The following is a 19264-nucleotide window of genomic DNA, read 5'->3' as shown; positions in this document are numbered from 1 at the left end:
TCAGCATACAGTAGGTGCCTAATGAGCGTGGCCAGAATCAGGCCGCTCCCTCCCTCCACGTCCTCCTACCCAGGTGTCCTTTGTTAGGGGGGGAGGGGTGCGGGGGAAGTCCTCGAACCGCGTTCTGCGCCAGTTGGGGGTTCAAGGCCGGGTTGAAATCCCAGCTGATACCTTGGGCACGTAGACTTTTCCCGGAAGAGCTTGAAAGAGGGAAGCGCAAGCAATAGCTATTATTCTTTGTCCCCAAAGTCAGCCTCGGATTTGCGCCTGGCGTGGCTGGGAGAGCCGATCTTCTCAGTGAGTTCGAGTTAGGTTCTTGCCTGAGATTTGTTTCCCTTTTGCTTCTTCGCACCCCTCCCCCTCTTCTTCTTTTAAAGTAAGAACCCTGAGGCCTGAGAGGGGCCCTGATGCTTTCTCCCAGGGTAGAGGAGTCTCAGCCCCCGTGGACCCGGCCAGCCTGTCTGCCTGGGGAGCCTTGTCCTCGGGGGAGGACTTGTCCTCGGAGGGGTAGGGGGAGGTTTGTCAGTATCCGTCCGGGTCTAATAGAGACCAAACCCCAGGCAACAGCTTGCTTCCCTGCAGGGGTGTCCAGCCAGAGGCCAAGATGTCCTCAGTGGCGAAGGTGACCCAAATTCCCAGCGGGAATGTCTACCAGCAGATCTTCGAGGCTGAGGTAAGCCTGTCCTTCTGTTCCCCCTTTTCCTGCCCCCCCTTCCCTCCGGCCCCCTGGAAACTTCCCTCCCTCTGAAGACTTCTTTGCCTGGAATCTAATGAAATAAGGGCTTTGAAATTGCTTAGATTAAAAATAATTCTTATTGGCTCCTGAAATGTAAGGATGCAAAATTAGAATGTCTGTTTCTGAAAATTAGAAAATTAAATTAAATTTAATTTAAATTACTCAGAAATAGCCAGAATTAGCCATTGGGTGTCCTGGAGCTTTTACCTAGCATGAAAGCATTTCTTATTTTTCTGTTTAAAAACTGGGTTTGATTCTATAGCAGTGTCTTAAAACCTACTTTTTCCCTGGTTAAATTATCCCAGAGACCTTTCCTTGTCACTGCACATTCACGAACTTCACGATGTTTAGTGGCTGCTTAGTTTTTGACCTAGGACTTCCCATAATTTATTAAGGTAATAATGCCCTCTTGACAGCCATATAGGTTGTTGGCATTGCCTTGTCATCTATAAAAAACTGCACAGATGAAACAATATCTTAAAAGAAACACACAGACTCAAACCCTTCTTTTGAAGTTGTGTACTGCTTATTTAAAAGGGATTTTTATTCCTACTTTGAGCCCTAAATAATGCTCTCTGTGGAAGGCTTGGAAATTATAATAGCATAAAGAAACAAAAGGAACGAATTACTCACATGATCCTGCGCCCTAGAAGCAACGATTCTTAACGTTTGGGTTATTTTCTCCTTGTCATTTCTCCATGCATTTAAAGTTTTGAGATTATAATGTATAATTTTGGTTATAATTTTAATTATACTTTTTTTTTTTTTTTTTTTGCCCTTCCACACTCCTTGTGGGATCTCAGTTCCCTGACCAGGGATTGAACCTGGGCCACGGCAGTGAAAGCCTGGAATCCTAACCACGGGGCCACCAGGGAACTCCCTTAATTTATGCTCTTAATTGATATATTTTATGGTATATCATATCCTGAGCATTTCCTCATGTCATAAAAAATCCTTTGTAAGTCTCATTTTTAATAAATTCCTAACATTCACCTGAAGGGTCATACTGGGTTTACTCAACCAATCTCCTATTGTTGGACAGTTCCATTTTTCCAATTCCTTGTGATTATAAAAATGCGGGGATGAGCATCTTGGTCCTCATTAAAATTTCTTAAAAGATGCCCTCCTAGAAATGGCTGAATGACTGATATGGGGAGGGGAGAGCCCACCTGCATGGAGTGTGCCCTGGGGTTGCAGGCCTTCCTCAAAGTGCCTTCCTGCTGGCCGGCTCCCACTTGACCTAAGACAGTGCAGTCAGCCTGGGTGCTGGGAAGTCTGCAGTTCTGATCCCCCTAACCTGGACCTTCCTGGATTTAGGTACAGCTGGTCCACTCCCTGGCATCCACCAGGAAGCGAACTATGGAGCGTTCCATGGCCCCAAAGGATGGCAGGAAGCTCTTGATGACGAAGATGGATATTCGTGAAGGGGAGATGATGTCTCCTCGGCAGCGGAAGTGGGCGCACAGCCTACCCAATGACTGGGTCACAGAAAACCCTGTTCTCTACAGGTAGGTCCTGCTGTCCAGGCCACATCCCACACACTAGGGGTGGTTAGAATTTTCAAAAACTCAAAAAGAGCTCACACAAGATGAGTACCAGATAGGAATGAAGTCCCAGGTACCTCCCCTGAGAGAGAGCGGTAATAACACCTACTTTGCAGGATTGTTTGCTTCTCCCTCTCTTCCGCCCTCTCCCTCGCCGGGGCACTGGGTATGCAGATCCCAAACTCCTGGAACTTGAGGCTTCAACAGTACATAAATAAGCAGGTCTCCCCAAAGCGGGGAAGGCTCTGACACCGAGGACAGGGTGGTGGGACAGGAGTCAGGAAAGCTGTCTGAGGAGGGGCCTCAGCTGAGATGAGAGGATGAGGAAAGGAAACACGGAGCAGGGCTCTGAGACAGTACCGGCTTATCTGTTCAGAAGGCTGAAGAAGTCAGCGGGCCTGCGGAGAGGGCTGGGAGATGAGGCCAGGAGAGATTTGCAGGCTACAGTCCGTATTTTGGACTGTACTGAAGTGAACAGCTGATTTGCATTTTTAAGGCCTTCAGGTTGTGCGGTGTGTAGAACATGGGGGGCTGTAAGGAAAGGCAGGGAGGCCAGGGAGGAGGCCACCACAGTCCACGCAAGCTCTGTGGGGCTGTGAGAGGGACACAGGGCATTTCAGGTTTATCTTGGAGGCAGAACCCTGAGACTAGGTGACAGATTGGGTGGGAGGAGAGGGCTCTTGAGAGTCCTAGGTCTCTGGCCCGAGTGCTTGGGTGGACAGCAGAGGTGCCATTCCCTGAGATGGGAGCAAGTGGGGTTGGGACAGGGAGATCAGGAGTTCCTTCTGAACCTCCGAGTTCAGAAGTTGAACTTGAATTCCTGAGCATATGCCGTTTCAGCTCCCTGAGCTTAGACTCCTCAAGCAGGGAGAAAGGAACAGAAAGGAAAAGGAAAAGTGCTTCCTCACGGGGCACTTTGGAGAATGTAGCAGGAACTGGGCTTCCCTTAGGCTCGTTAAGCTCTGCACCAGCCATAAACCTTCTCGAGTCTGGGACTCTGGGACAGGAAGCCAGTCCTGCTGTATCTGCCTTTGTGTTCCTTTTAACCCCCATTGGAGCAGGGATTGACCGGGTAAAAGTCTCTGTCCTGCCCTTTGAATTTTCCCAGGAAAAGGTCACCTGAGGCTTCTGACACTCAGCACCCTGAACAGCTGGGCAAACCCACTGGCCACCCAGGCACAGACTGGAGGTCAGCATTCTCCAGCCCTGTCCCTGATGCCCCATGCAGGGATCCAGAGGCACACACAGCTGGAACCTGACCACGCTCCCTCCCACCTCCTGGGAGGATAGTCTTGTGCAGCCTGGCTGTGACTCTGCCTCCTACAGGGGTCCCAGGCCCCTCTCAGCTGACCTGTTTTCTACCAGACTCAGGGACTCCTGACATCTCCCTGTGCTTCCCGAGGGTCCCCTCCTCCCCAGAGTTTAGCCTAGAACCACCTATCCTCCGCATAACTGGGTATAACATCAGTCAGGCACTCTTGGCACCCACAGGACACTGTTTGGGGAAAGGCACTTCTCATGGAGGGCGCTGGCGTTGTGCTGGCTTCCTGGCACAGACAGACAAGGACACAAGAAGGGAGATGTGCTTATAACCTACCAGGCCCTGCCACCCTCAAAGCGACTGGGATCACTGACTCAGCATCGGCACCTCTCTGGGGTGCCTTGTCCCCTCCTTGAAAATTTGGCCAGCCAAACCGGTCAACTTGTGCATTCATTCACACAGGACAGGACCTCTGGTGGGTGGAAGAGAAACTCGGGGTACGGGTCGATCACCACTAGTGTAAACCAAGCCCCCAAGTTCCTGGGACAAGTGGCCAAGAAGCCAGAGCTGTTAGCAGCTCCCATAGTTGGGGCACCCGGGCCCTAGTGGGGCCACCTTAGTCCAGGGGCATTTGGTTGACAAGGCTGAGAGACCCCCCTCTGGAGGGCCAGCCTGGGCCCCATCAGCTGCCACCCAGGCCCTACGGTCTTCCTTGGTGGTAGGTGTGCCATGAGGACTACATAAGAGAAAGTCTGGAAAGTGCTGCACATGTCAGGGCCCCGAGGAATGGCAGGCGTCACTGAGAACTGCTGCATTTCTGTGGCGCTTGCCCTGTGGGCAGCACATTAAGGGATTTTTATTCCAAAGCTGAGGTCGTGCTCACCCACCTGGTCCTCCCTGCTGAGAGAGTTTGTCCTGGGATCCCAGCTCTCTCCTCCCACACCCAGACCCCATGAACCATGGACCTTGGCATCACGTGCAGGGATCTGGGAATCCCAGCGCCATTTTGTCCAGTGACTTCCCTCCCTCATCCCCCATCCTGGACAACAGGGTCACCCTGGCTGCCTCATAGGATGGGTTGTTGAAGAAGCAGATGAGGAGCGTGCTGAATGCTTAGCCCCAGTCTGGCTTTCCCAGGTTGGCCAGGCCCCATGTGGCCCTCAGTTTCCACATGTGGAAAATGGCTCCTGCCCACCACTCACACTTGTTGTGCGGCCAGAATGGAGCAAGATCCCTGAGGGCAGACCCCAGCTTCTCACCTGAGAACTGTGGTGTCTGCTGGCAGCAGATGCCCAGGCAGTGTTTGTTGGGGGCACATCCTCAGGGCATTTTGGAATCAGTGGGCCCGGACTATTACCAATTCCCAGGGTGTCTCTGGAGACCCAGAGCTACCCTGGAGGGGAGCAGTGCGGGGTGGGGAGGGGTGTGTGTGGTAGGGGGTGTTGGTTATTGTTTTCCTCTGCTTGTGCCTCAGGGAAAAGGAAATAGCCAAGAAGGAGAAAGCTCAAGAGAGTGAGAACAGCACTGCTGCCAGAGAAGTGCGGGGCCTCCCAGACGCCCCCGGTGAGCTGATGTTCAGGCGTGAGGGCAGGCATGGCCTGGGCCAGAGAGCGCTCTGTGGGGAAGCGCTAACATAGAAGCATCTGAAGGTCCCGCTGTTCCTCTGTTCAGCATCATAGAGGGCCTTCCCTGGAGCCCACCTCTCCACCCCGCCCCTCTCCCCTGGGCCTTTGCCTCTGAAGCATTTCCCCTGAACCTTCTCCCCAGCGCAGGGAGCTGGGGGGGTGGGGGTGGGGGGAGGTGCTGCCTGCACAGTCAGCATTTCCTGATGAAACCATTTGGTAAAGGATGTAGCTCGCTCTTCTGTGATCTCACAGGAGGGTTTTTCAATCTGTATCACATTACCCTGGTTTGACTTTATCCAGATACGGAGGCTCTTTTTCTTTGTAATTAAAAAAGTAATATATGCTCACTATAGAAAAAGGAAGGAGATAAAGCAGAAGGTGAAAGCTCCACCTCCACAATAGCCCCTTTCTCCGCCCAAGAGTGCCCACCGCCCATGAAACCACATAGTGCCCCGGGTCCCACCTGTATTCAGAGGACAGCAGAGCGCAGGGTGGGACAGCACAGACCCTAGAGCAGAGGGCCCACATGCCAACCCCTGCTGAGCCTCTGACTGCCTTTGGTCTTGGACCCCCATGCCTGAGTGTCCTATTAAGTGGCTGGTAATAGAACCTGCCTCTTGGCTTCATCCTGAGGAGTAACTGATTTAGAACAATACCTCGTGAATGGTAAGTGCTGATAAGTGTTGGTAACTCTTATCTGTGTATGTGTTTTCTTCTATAAAACTTTTTTAAAAAACCCTAAATGTTCCTATTCTATACATACCATTTGGAACTTTTTTTGAGCATTTAACTGTATATGTAAGACTTAATTCCCTACAGCACTTAGGGATCACCTTCTTTTTCCTTAAGTCTCTGACACTGCCGGCCTGCTTTGGGGGGCCATCTCCTGAACCCAGGCACTTGCTGCCTTGCCATCGTTTCCTGGGTACTCTGACCTCACCTTGGAGCTCTGAGGGCAACCTCATCACCTCCGTTGTTCTCCCCCAGTTCCTGAGAGGTTCAGCACCATCACCCTTCAAGGGCGAGAGGATTACAAGAGGAGGAGCTATGAGAGTGCTCTGGCCAGCTTTAAGGAGGAGATCGATCAGATAGGGATGGTGAGAATTCTCCCTCTCGCTTGCCTTCTGTTCCTGGGCCATTCCAAGGGGAGGATGGACTCTGCACAGTGCCCGCCGCCCCACCTCCCAGGTCCTCAGTGGCTCACCAGGTGTAAACAGAATCGTAGTAGCCATGTTTGGATGGCTTGCTACAAGTTCTGATTATGAGCAGACCTCTATATGTCAGGTACTGTTATAACCTCCAGTTTACAGGTGAGGCCCAGAAAGTCCTGCCTGATATGGCACGTAAGGGCCAAGTGGGAACTGGACTCTGGATCTGATGCTAAAGCCCAGTCTTTGATCTCCCTGCTCAGTCCTACTAACAAGGGGCCAAACGGCCTGACCCTTAGGCACTACCCTCAATTGGCTCACTGTTCCTCTCCAGAGACCTCTAACCAGACTAATCCCTGGAATTTTGCCCTTTCGGGTCCTCTCTGGGCCCCGGATCACACTCACCACTTTCTCCCTGAGTTCCCTGGATTCCGGGAGCTGGTCACAGACCCAGAGCACCAAGAAGGTGCTCTCCCTGCCAGCTTATCACTTTCCTGATATATCCCAACTGGACTTGAGCTCTGCTGTCACCGTGAGCTCAGCAGCTTTGGTCACACAACCGAACTGAGCCTCAGTTTCCTCATCTGAAGTACTCTTGGAATTATTTCACTGGCCACTTCTTTAATGAATATTTGTTGAGCTCCAACCATGGGCCAGGCATAAGGTTAGCACGTACTTTGCAGGCTATGATGAGGACCAAGTGAGTCTGAGGACAAGGCCTCACACATGGCGTGTGTCCCGAATAGTGCTGCCCTTGTGCTCTGGCTGTGAACAGTTAGTAAATCTGAACTCTTCAGGTCTAGGTAAGAGTTACTGTTTTTGAGAGAGGACCGCAGCTGGCACTTCCCTACTATAGGGTTGGGGGGGTCCTTCCCGTCCCAGGGGTGTTGATACCATAGCCCTCGCCCTCCTGGCCTGTTTTAGGAAATGGAACCTCTCATCGTGGAGCCAGGAGCCCGTCTTTTAAAAAAGCTGGCTGAGTCTGACGAAGACATCAACAATCTCTTCGAAAAGGTGGAAAACGACAGCAACCTTGAAGACTACACCATCCAAGTAGGGGTCCCTTCGTGGCGGGACCCGCCCTACCTGTGTCCTGCTCCTTTCTTCCCTGCCACCTGTTCTCCCAGCCTGACCCAAACTTCTTGGCACAGACCCTGTTGGAGCTGCGGGATCAGGTGGCCGAGAAGTTCCTGCTCCAGAAGCAGGAGATCAAGGAGCTGGATAAGACGCTGCACTCTCTTGAGTTCTCCCGGGCAGATAAAGTGAGTTGGCCTCCAGATGTGCTCTTGGTGATTTTCACTTGTGGGATTTGTGAGTCATCACCTGTTTTTAGTTCTCCAGGAGAAGGGAGTCACTCACTGTGGTGCCTTGTCATTTCTAGCTAAAAAGTGTGTTGAAGAAATATGTGGAAATCATAGAGAAAACTTCCTACCTCATGCAGCCCGACGTGTACAGGCTGATCAATAAAGAAGCCACGGTGAGTGATTTTCACGTGCAGGGGATGAGCCCGCAGGAGCAGGACTCCAGGATGCCCTAGAGCCTGGGTCTCAGGAATGATGGGCTTCTCATATACAACATTTCCAAGTAACTCAGGTTGGCTACTTGAGTTCAGAACTAGAGTCTCTGTTAAGTATTTTCAATAGAAATCTCTCTAGTACATTTTATGCTTCCCTGCCATGTTCCCTGCCAGTTAACCTAATACTGTGTCATCAGTGTGACCAATGCTAATTTTATGAGCACCTACGGGGCCGTGTCTCAGCTACCATGTGCAATGCTATGTGTGCTACAAGACAGAGGCATGATCTCACAACTGTTGTGGTCTCAGGGTGGTGTGTACACTCATAAGTGACCTCAGCATGCCCTGTATGTCTAATTTTTCTAGTGGTTCTTGTCTTTCCTCCTGCTGTCTGTCTATTGCCGAACCATGCCTGCTCCTCTGGCTCTGTCCCCACTGCTTCTCTGTCCACACCCTCAGCCTCCTCCAAATGCTTCCTTTGCGATTAAAAAAAATACAAGAAAATCAAGGTTGTTCATGAAAGGACACTTCTTTTGGCTACTCAGAGGTACATTCTCTTGCATAGGTTTCTAGGTCCTGTACAGAAAGCTGGGCTTGCCGGTTAATGGGCCTCCTGGCAGCACGCAGGGTAGAAGGAGTACAGTGTTCAGAATCACAGATGGGCTCCAGCCCAGGTCTGTGCCTTGGGGTCCTGGACAAAGCACAGACAGAGAGTGAGCACAGAACCCCCTCTCCACTTCCCAGACATGAAAGTTACTGAAATTACTCAGCCCCAGCACCTGGAACTCCGTGTCCATAAAATGAGGATAGTGTTGCTTAAACACCAGTACTTGGGGGGAGGATGACATAAGAGGACGCAGCAGTGGCCGCTCTCATTTTGAGACAAGCAGGAGTTCCTAACTTTGAGCCATTTGATCGATTAGGGGAGTCAGAGTTAACAGTGTCCCACTTAGTTTCGACATTTGACTTTCCTGTGTTTATTGTATGCATAACAACTGGCACTTTCTACTTGCTCTGTGTGCATCTATCTCACTTAACTTCACCAATTCCTTGTGCTGTAAATGGCATTATCTTTACATTATGGCTACGGAATTGGAGGTTCAGGAGATACTTGCCAATGCCCCCGAGCTGGGAACAGCCGGCATCAAACCTCGGCTTTCAGTGAAAATTGTTACTGAAATTTCTGCCTGCTGAGCTTGGCGGTTCTCACCCTTGCCCCAGGGCAGTGCATAGAGGGCTTGGGGACATGTGTGGGGCATTTTTGGCTGTCCCAGTCCTTGGGGGACTTGGGAGTGGCTGCTCTCATTTAAGGGGGTGGAGAGGCTAAATGGCGGAACAGTGTCACACAGTGAAGAATCGTCCCGACTGCCATGCCAAAGGTGCCCTGGTGAGGTCCGCTGGGAGGACTGCCAAAGAATGTCCTAGCTGTGATCTCATTTGGTAATTGGGTACTGGTTCTCATCACAACCATATGTGGCTGGTCCCTGGTAGCATGAGCACTCTGCTTTTGGAACAAATTTATAAAAAAAACAGTTAAACACTGAAAGCCTGCTGAAGTGCTTAACTCCAGTGAACTTAGAATCACCTTTTTAAACAAACCATCTGAGGTGGCCTTGGAGCTGGGTTGAAACTCACGTGGTCAGGGTTCATGGTTAAGCCTTCAGGAAAGACCCTTGTCATGTCCGTAGCTGCTGAGCCCCAGGCAGCTTCCTTGAGTGCCCAGCGACCCCACAGTAATCCTCAGACGCCGCCACGGCCCTGCTCGGCCCTCGGCCCGCAGCTCACCAGCCCCCTGTCCAACTGAGCCTTGTTCTGACCTTGGAGAGCCCCCGCTCTATCTAGAGCCTGCCCACCTGTGACTGCAGATCATAAACCACGCCCTGCTGGGCAACCGGAGGGCCCTCGCCCAGCTGTTTGTCAACCTGATGGAGGCCGCGCTGCAGCAGGAGCTCGATGGCCACCGCCGCTGGCAGGGCCTGGTGGATGCCTGGAAGGCTCTCAAGAAGGAGGACCTGGTGCAGGGTTTCAGGTCGGTGGCTGCCCACACCACCCGAGGCTCTCCCCCTGCCCCCCTGGGCGGCAGCATAGGCGGGCGAGGGGGGCACATTCTCCCTCCCTTTGTGGTTACTTTACGAGGCTCTTGCTTTTTCTGGTGGTAAAAGTAATAGGTGCTCTTTTTTAAAAGTCAAAATAGATAAAAGTATAAGGAAGAAATTAAAAATCACCATTAATTCCTCACCACAGTGAGAAGCACGGCTGATATTTTGGTATATTTTCTCCCAGGCTGCTTTAGACCCATACTGCGTATGTAGATTTGTATCTTATTTTCTTCGTACACATTTTCTCATAAGCATTTTCTGAGCACTGTACAAACTGTTTGAAAATGTTAGTCTGATTATCTGCCCACTGTCCACTCTTTACTATTACTGGGCTAAGGAGAATGGCCATCCCTCAGGCTTGGGACACTTCCCACCCTGTGGTAGCAGGTTTTACCCATGGGAGGCAGGGTGAAGAGAGGGCCCATCTCCAAGCCCCCTCCACCAGATGGCACTTTTGTTAATGCTGACACAAGGGTCCTGGAGCTTTTGGCCAGTAAGGAAGGCTTTCTTTTGCTAAGAAAGGGACTCTTGGGACCAAGATGTCTGAGGACACCAAAGAGTGTCTGTCTGTGCTGTAGCCGTGGGGGTGGGAGGCCCATCTGTACGCCCGCATTTCTAGATGGAGAGCACCAGAGTCTGACTCTGGGGAGGAAGGAAAAGTGTATTGAGGTCTGGCTGCACCTGTACTTTCCCTGTGACCTTGGTCAAGGGCTTGAACATACAGAGCCTTTTTCTGCAGGTGCCGTGATGAACTGGTGATAGGGTTTCAGTGATGGTCAACAAGATGCTGTATGGAAAGTGCCTGTCTCGGCCTGGGCGTGGGCTTGGGAGGTTAAGATGTCAGTAATCATCATCGGCAGTGATGGCAGGTGCTGACATTTCCTGGGCATTTCCCAGGAGCCAGGCACGGTGCTAAGGGCTTTGCTCACATTATCTTGCTGGGTCCTCACAAGTACTCCTTGAGGAAGGTACTGTCATTAGCTCCATTACAGAAGAGGAAACAGATTCAGCGGGGGCAACTTGCCCAAGGTCACAGAGCTGGAGGCGGCAGTCAGGACCCACACCCGATCTGTGCCTGCTGGTCCCTCTATTCTTCTCTCCCCCGCTCTCCTTCCCTCTCTTTCTTCCCTCCTTTCCTCAGATGCCCGGATGGAGGGGAAGGGGCTGGGAGTGGTGTCCGGGTGCTAGGGTTCTGAACGTTCTTACCGTGGGTCTCATCCCTTCTCTCCCATCCACCTTGCCCCTCCCCTCCTCTGCATGGTGCCGACGTGTCTGGACGCCCAGTGAGTTCATGGCCAGTGAAAGGATCCAGACTCCTCCAGCTGTGCAGATGGAGCTGGAGACCATGTTTAAGAACCAGAGCGCCCTGCAGCAAAAGCAGCTGGACCATCTCTGCACCATCTGGTACAGAAGGAGGGGCCGCTGGGGAGGGGCACCTTTCGGGGGTCCATGGGGGAGGCAGGCACAGTCCTCAGCATTGACCTTTCTTCTGAGGTGTCCTCCAGACCCAGCCATCTCCCAGTTCTCTGATCCTGGGCTGGTTGCCTGGGTCCATGTTCTGGGGTGTCCCAGCCCCAGTGGCAACAGGGCACGTGACACATTTGCTGCAGAAAGAAGTTTAGTGTGGTTCTGCCAAAGAGCTTGGAAGCGGGTAATGGCAGGGGCGAGGGCGGAGGGGAGCGGGGGAAGGAGGGGCCAGGTCAGGGGCTAGACTTTTCCTGAGGGCAGTGGGGAGCAGAGTGACTCCATCAGCTCTGCAGTTCAGAGGGTGGGTAGAGGGGTATGAATGAAGCTGAAGGCTTGGAGGCTGATGAGGAGGCTGCTGCCAGCAGACAGGGACCTGTCAGAGGCTGTGGATGCTCCCCTCACACCTGGGTCCAGCTGATCCCATGATAAGCTCTTTGGCGGGGGCATACTGACTGTTCTAGACCCTGGAAGCCCACCGTCTGGGGAGCCTGTAGCATCCACCCTTAGCAGCAGGATGGAGCCTGTGTGGTCCTGCAAGGCAAAGACATTTCATGTGTTGAGACCCGTGCACCTCCTTGGTCCATTGGACGCTGGGATGGTCCCTCGTTGGACGCTGGGATGCAGGTTCTTCCCGTCTCCCCATCACAGAGCTCAAGTTCTCCTGGGACGTAAATGACTATTAGGACCCCCACAACGTGAGCCAGAAGGACTCCCTCAGGATTGGCATCTCCTGCCCCATGTGCAGCCACATTTTCATGCAGTGTGAAATTAACGTGGATAAAAATCTCAACACAAGGAAAAGTGCTTTTGTTGTTTTCTCTGACTCCACTTAGTCCCTGTTCATAAAGCTGGGCAAAACTTAGCCTTTCTTGGGGATCCTGTCCACTGAGGAAAAGTTACGGAATCCCACCCAAAGCCAGGCCCGGTGGTGGGAGTCTGGTCATCAGAGTTTGGTCCACACACATGCAGCTGGGCAACTGCTGCTGCTTCCAGACTGTTGGACGCAGGAGTCTTGAGGAGGCTGCTCTGAGCCCCCGAGTCCTCACACCCAGGCAACCGTTGCTGTCCAGAGATGTGGGTCTTGCTGCTGCTCCCATGGTGCCACCAGGAGGTAGGCTGGTGGTACTGCCAGGCTGGCACTGCCGGGCACCCGCCATCCTGCTGTGTCTGCACCTCCCCCCAGCCCCTTTCTATTGGGTGAGGAGACAGTCCTGGTCCCCAGCGCCCTCCTCCTCCCCAGGACTCTCAGCCCACTCCCACAAATGCCTTCTCCTCAACAGTGTTCTCGACTCTCCTAAGAACTTAGACTTTTGCAAACAAAATGCAGAAAGATTTTTAGGCCGATGTCTTTTATGCCCCACCACATCCCTCATACAGGCTGTGAATGTGGGGCTGACTGCTGCCTGAGTGGAGGGGAGAGACAGGGCCAAAGACCTGGAGAAAAATGCATTCATTGATGCTTCTGGCCAAAGCTGGGACACACTGTATAATGGCAGTGTCTGCAGGCAGAGCATGGAGCTGGGTGTGTGCTGTGACCTGGCCTGGAGGAAGGTGGGGGCAATTCTAAGAAATCAGAGGCAAGAGCACATTTATAGGACATAGGACCCAGCAGTGGGAATATATAAAAAGGTGAAGTCAGGACATAATCCCACTGTCTGGAAGCATTGCAAACACAATGCTTAAACACACAACTTAAAGTTGCAAAGCCTTGATCACAGAATTCCAGTGAGTGTCGAGCGAAGGTTTGGGTTTGTGGTGTTTGTGCAAAGAGGTCTGGGCAGCTCCCACAAAGCGCACTGTGTAGACACCACCTATGTTTCCTTGACCTGTCAGCGGCTGCTAGGGAGCCTTCTAATCACGCCCGAGGAGCTGTTCCATGGAACTGCCTCATATGGGATCACACGTAGCGCCCACGTCCCATCCCGGCCCAGAGCTCCAGGCCTTCCTCTGTAGACCCAGAGCCCCAGACGCCCGGTGAGGATCCTTGTTTCGGCACATGCCAGGCCCTCTGCAGGCTTGTGGGCAGTGATGGCAGAGGGGTGGGGAGTCTTATTAAGATTCCCAGGGCCCCAAGAGGGAGGTATCTCCCAAAATCCCAGGAGAATTCCCATGGATTTTCCTGGACCCAGTAAGTATATGTACATGTAATTTTAAAATAGTTTTTAAAAATAAAATTTGCATTTTGGAGTAATGTTAGATTTACAGAAAAGTTACAAACGTAGCACACAGAATTCCTGTATACTCCTAATCCAGTTTCCCTAATGTTGTCATCTTACACTGCCTGTGGACACTTGTCAACACTAAGAAATTAACTTTGATGAGTTCCCATTAAGTAAGCACCAGACTTTTTCGGATTTCACCAGTTTTTCCACTAATGTCCTTTTTCTGTTCCAGGACCCAATCTAGGATGCCACATTGCATTTAGTACAATGTTTAGACTTGAGATTATGCCCTGCACACTCTTGTACCTACCTTTTGCTCTTTACTGTCCCACTATGAGGGGGCTGCCCAAGACCATCCTGGGTTACACGTCTTGTCCTGACATAATTGTTAATCTCATCCCCCTTTCACTGGCAAAATGTCCTGGTTTGGACAATAAATAGCATGTCATACGCATTTTTCCACATCAGTAAACACCACCTGTAACTTCCTTAGTGGCCTAAAGCAACAATCATTTTTTGCTTCTCATGATTCTGTGAGCTGGCCGAGCAGTTCCCTGTGGCTGGGCTGGATGGCCTTACTCCCGTGTCTGGAGCCTCCGCTGGGGCAGCTGGGGCCTCTCTGCACTTGCTCCCTCAGCCTCCAGGAGGCTAATCCAGGCTTGTAGGCATGGTGGTGGTGCTGGCAGAAGAGCTCCCTACGGCAAGAGAGGGCAAGCGGAATGCATAAGCCCTTTCCCCAAGCCTTTTCTGTGTCATGTTTGCTAGTGTCCCATTGGCCAAAGCAGATCTCATGGCCAAGCCCAGATCCAGGGGTGGAAGAATAGACTCCACCTGCTGGTGGGAGGACCTAACGATACTGACCATTTTTCAATCTGCTACACTCTTTTTAGTGACTACAGAAGAGAATTCATGTATTTTATTTAGACAAGTCCCTATTGTTGGAATGAAGGTTGTTTTTGATTTTTTGAGTGTTTATAAACAGTACTGTTAAAGAACTGTCTTAATGCATAAACTCTATATGCATTTTATATTGTTATCTCTCATTAGGTTCCTCGAAGTGGCTTCCTGGGTCGTGTGATAACCATTTGGTTTTTTTCCATTAGGAAAATTCAGTTTTATTTTCTAAGTAACATGCTCAATAATGTTATTAGACCTTTTCACGAGGTATGCTTTTGGCACCAGGAAATCCCCAACAGGTCACTCGTTTCATCGGTATTTACGTAGATACTTCCCTAGACCCGTGTTCCTTGAAGATGCTACCAATTTTGGTAAGTGAATGTTTTATTCAAGTATGGCTCACGTGTCACGTCTTCCTTCCCCAGTGACCTCCTGCCCCCCAATTACAGCAAAGCTCAGCTGACTGAATGGCGTTCTACTCTCAACTCCCTGAATAAGCACCTCGGTGAGTGACGTTTGTGGGATCCCACTTGAGTGTCACCAGAACTCTGCTCAAGTAGTAGCTTCGTAGCAGCTTCAGTCTGTCAGCCAGTCATTTATGTGAGAGTCTGTTATAAACTCAGGAGTAGGTGGCAAATCCCTCTTGGGGAAGAAGGGTTGGGGTGTGGAGAGAAGAGTAAGCTCTGAGGGTTTATCTCAGACCCCCAGACCTTGCCTGGCAGAGCCCCTCCTCCTCCCACCACCTCCCAAGTCACTTCCCAACTGGTCCCACACTCTGACCCCTGACCACAGTGTGGAGCCAGAGGGATGGCTCCAAGGACCACCTGTGAGGACGGCTCAGGGGCCAGACCCTGGATGTATGAGGTGCACTGTCCCCACTCTGGGACCTAGGGGAAGTCATGGCCTCTCTTGGCCTCCAATTCCTCCTCCATAAAATAGGAATCTCAAGAGGACTAATAAAGGTACCTACCTTGTGGGCTTGATATAAGAATCACGTGCAATCCTGCAGTCCAGTCATAGTTCAGCGGCTGGCTTACTCAGTGCTCAAGAATAAATAGTAATGTTTAGAAATTCTCTATAACCAGGGTCCTCAAACTCCAGCCCACAGGCCACTGCCCGTTAGTAAATAAGGGTCATTGGGACACAGCTCCACTCATTTGTTTGCATACTGTCTCTGGCTGCTTCTGCTCTATAACAGCAGAAATGAGTGGTTGCAGCAGAGACTGTATGGCTCTCAAAGCTGGAAATATTACTATCTAGCAGAGTTTGCCAAGTCTTGCTCTAGAAGATATATTCAATACAATATTTCAATCTCCTTTGAGGCAACCCAGTGAGGTCAGTGGTGTCATTGGCCCTCTGTGATAGAGAAGGATTCAGAGGCACAGAGAGGTGAAGTGTCCTGCCCAAGGTCACACAGCCAAGGAAGTGTCACAGCCAGACTTGACCTGGGTGCTTTGGTTAGTAGTACCCACCACTGCTCCCAGGGCTCTCGGGTTTATAATTCCAAAGGTATTATAATTATATTATAATACCAAGCATAAGAGTCCCGAGACCCTAAATAATAGCAATGGCTGTCATTCACTGGATGCCTCCTAGGAACAAGTGTGGTGCTGGGCCCTGGTAACCAGCAGGGTGGATCTCTCTTGAGTGCTTCCAGTCCAGAGCAGAAGTCAGACCACGCAGGATGTTACAGCAGGGAGTGGACAGGTGGCCAGCTACATGAATGTGTATTTGGGGGCACAGCCTGGTTAAAGGTTATAAGACACCTTGCCAAGGAAGTGATCATCCAGTTGAGACCTGCAAGGCAAGTACAAAGTAGCCAGGCCCAGGGGTCAGGGGAGCTTTCTAAGCCGGAAGACTAGTACGTGGGGAGGCTGAGAGGTCAGACAGAGCTGGGGCCTTCAGGGAAAGGAGAAGGTGGCAGGCGAGGCTGGAAGATGCCAGAGGGCCAGACTGTGCTCGCCATGTGGCCATGTGCAGAAGGCTGAACTTTATCCTGAAGGCAGTGGGAACCCACTGGAAGGTTCTGAGCTGGGAATGATAAGGTTAGAGGGGGGAACGGATCAGAGGGGTACAGGAACAGAAGCACAGAGACCCGGGGCGGGGCTTCATCATAGTGACTTCATAGGAAGGGTGGAGGTGTGCTAGCCTAGGCAGCGGCCCTGGGGATGGGAGAAACCAGCTTTATGGCCTCTCCTCACCAGTTCCACTACACATCTACCCTCCCCAGTGTTCTTTTTTTTTTTTTTTTCCCGGTACGCGGGTCTCTCACTGTCATGGCCTCTCCTGTTGCGGAGCACAGGCTCTGGACGTGCAGGTTCAGCGGCCATGGCTCACGGGCCCAGCCGCTCCGCGGCATGTGGGATCCTCCCGGACCGGGGCACGAACCCGTGTCCCCTGCATCGGCATGTGGACTCTCAACCACTGCGCCACCAGGGAAGCCCTACCCTCGCCAGTGTTCTAACTGCCATCCAGCCTGCCTTCCTCCCAGCCCTTGTCAAGGAACAACCACCACACAATCTTTGTGTTATCTTTCAGTTTCTAGAACTGCCAGGAACATTAAACTTCAGTTCCTTATCTTAGACACCAAAAGATACACCGAGGTGACTATAAACCAGAAACAGTAGGGCGGAGGAAGAAGAGAAGATCAATCAATCAATTAATCCATCAGCTTTGGAATGTTCCGCTGGTCCATTCGCTTCTTACGGTATTCACCACAGACATGATCTGTAAACGCTCCTTAATTTGCACCTGGTTACTGTTCTGTGACGTGGTGCAACTCCCCCAAAAGAATTTCACCAGCCTCGAAACTGAGTCAAGAATTAGGGTCAGAACAGAAAAAGGTGGCTCCTCATTTGAGGTCCTTATCTTGGGGTGTCAGGAACTTTGAGGCGAGGGAGATAGCAGCCCCTGATCTAAATTATTCCCGCTATTGAGGCACTTGGCTGGGGAGAAGCCTCTGCCCTGAGCGACGGGGAAACTCCTCTTGCCAACCTCCCCTCTTCTTCTGGAAGAGCTGCTGACGTCTTTTTTCCACCTTTGGAGACGCCTACCACGTGGATTGCATGATGCGGATCCGCTTGCAGTATGAGAAGACCTGGCAGGAGTGCCTGGCCCAAGTGCAGAAGTGCAAGGTGGGTGCCCCTCCTGGACCGTCTGAGGAGAGGAGCACAGGGCATGCCCCTGCCCCTCTCCAGCCCACACCCCCTGCTTTCCCTCCACGCTGGCCTCTGGGCATTCTGAAGCTGTTCCCTCAGCCTGGACCCTCTTCTCCCCAGCTGTTCCCACCCACCCCTCAGTGGCCCCCAACCTGACCTCCTCCAGGAAGCCTTCCCTGACCCCACGGACAAAGTTTCCCCATCTGGTCACCTCAGCCTTCACCCTTGACCCTCTGTATCGCTTCACTTTATTTATTCGGTGGAGGTCATGTCATGGGAGTTATTTCCAATGCTTCCCTTTTGTAGATAGTGTTGCCACTGGCATCACACACAACTTCACTCCACCTGCCCACCTCTGTTAGAGGGTGAGACAGCGAGTCCTCTCACAACCCCCTTCAATTACAATGCCTGGTTTTCTGAGGTGCAAGGACATACTGGGTCAGAATGCCCCCTCCGTGCCTCCTTGGGAAAACTGTTTAGATGAAAAACCCCCAACAGCCTAATCATTTTGAAGATGGTGTAACCTGCCGGCTCCAGCGGTAGGAGTTCCCAAGCCATGAGGGTCTCACCTGTGGGCCCCAAGAAGCACCTGTTCCTCCATCCATCCCTCGTGTGTGTGTCTGTCGAGCTTTGGCTCTGCCACCAAGACTCTGAAGTGAGCAGCGTTCAGGGGAGCAGAGCGCTCTCCAGTGTGATGCACGGTGCGGACGCTGTGGTCTCTGGGGGCTGTGCCACACTCTTGCACCCCCTCTCATCAAATCCTACAAGGCCCTGCAGAGTGGGTGTCGCTGGCCCCATCTGGAGGTGAGAAGACCAGTTTGCAAAAGGCCCAGGGGCTGTCCGAGCCCACAGGGCTCTGCCCACTTGCTCTGTGGCCTTAGGGGCAGTCACGTGCCTCTCAGTCAGCCCTTCAGGGGCGTCAGAGTTTAGGAGTAAAGCCTGGAGGGAAACCTTGTGCCCTTGGAGAGCCTCCCCAAGGCCACACCCCCAGCGCTCACCACCTCGTCACTCACGCCCTCCCCAGAGCCCCATGGCCCTGTGGGCCTGAGTGCTGATGCCTTGTACCCATGCTCATGGCCCCTGGTTGGGTGCATGCAGGGGGTGAATGCTGACGTCCTCACGTACCCCAAGAGCACTCTGAGCCTGACAGGGGGTGCCTGGTGTTCCTGGGCAGCGGCATTGGAAGTATACCACTGGAGACACGTTTTTAATTTGGGGGAGGTTGATTTATTCTAGATTTTGTACATAAATCAAGTCTTTATTGATATAGAGAGCTGGCTTTCCAGCTGGCATAATTGCAGACAGGAAATGGGAGCCGTGTCTGGCTTGCAGCAACGCTGAGGCCGTGTAGGATGGCGGCTGATGCCTGTAGGGTGTGCAGTAGGACAGTTCTGAGTTCAGATCCCAGTTCCACCACCTGCCAGGTGTGTGACCTCCAGCAAGTTCCTTCACTTCTGCGAGCTTTGGTTTCCTATCTGCCAAACGGGGCTAATGAGAACACCTCTGGGGGACTCAGTGAACAGGGGCAGCACATAGCACCTGGACACAGTGGGCAGATAAAGCTGGACCGTCTCCACTGCTGTGGGAGTTTCCGCCGAGTTCTCGGGCATGGCTGGGAGGCGATCTCAGGGGCAGCACCAGCCCTGAGGCG

At 52.0% G+C, this 19264-nt stretch overlaps 1 protein-coding gene across 1 annotated transcript in view; it reads left to right on the top strand.

Moving 5' to 3' along the window:
• Positions 1 to 604: 604 nt before the first annotated feature.
• Positions 605 to 19264, top strand: part of CCDC180 (coiled-coil domain containing 180) — a gene marked incomplete at both ends in the record, with an annotated part of 54953 nt that continues 36293 nt past the window's right edge. The window contains 11 exons of the mRNA XM_082842330.1: positions 605 to 673; positions 2054 to 2244; positions 5016 to 5104; positions 6154 to 6263; positions 7239 to 7367; positions 7466 to 7576; positions 7696 to 7791; positions 9696 to 9859; positions 11214 to 11333; positions 14881 to 14960; positions 17501 to 17589. Of these exons, the coding sequence (XP_082698456.1) occupies positions 605 to 673; positions 2054 to 2244; positions 5016 to 5104; positions 6154 to 6263; positions 7239 to 7367; positions 7466 to 7576; positions 7696 to 7791; positions 9696 to 9859; positions 11214 to 11333; positions 14881 to 14960; positions 17501 to 17589 (1248 nt within the window). The remainder of the gene's footprint in view (positions 674 to 2053; positions 2245 to 5015; positions 5105 to 6153; positions 6264 to 7238; positions 7368 to 7465; positions 7577 to 7695; positions 7792 to 9695; positions 9860 to 11213; positions 11334 to 14880; positions 14961 to 17500; positions 17590 to 19264) is intronic.

The sequence above is a fragment of the Leucopleurus acutus genome (genome assembly GCF_964270905.1).
Source record: "Leucopleurus acutus genome assembly, chromosome: 7".
NCBI classification, from domain to species: Eukaryota; Metazoa; Chordata; class Mammalia; order Artiodactyla; family Delphinidae; genus Leucopleurus; species Leucopleurus acutus.
The sequence above is the reverse complement of the archived record's forward strand: the minus strand, read 5'-3'. Positions and strand labels throughout refer to the sequence as shown.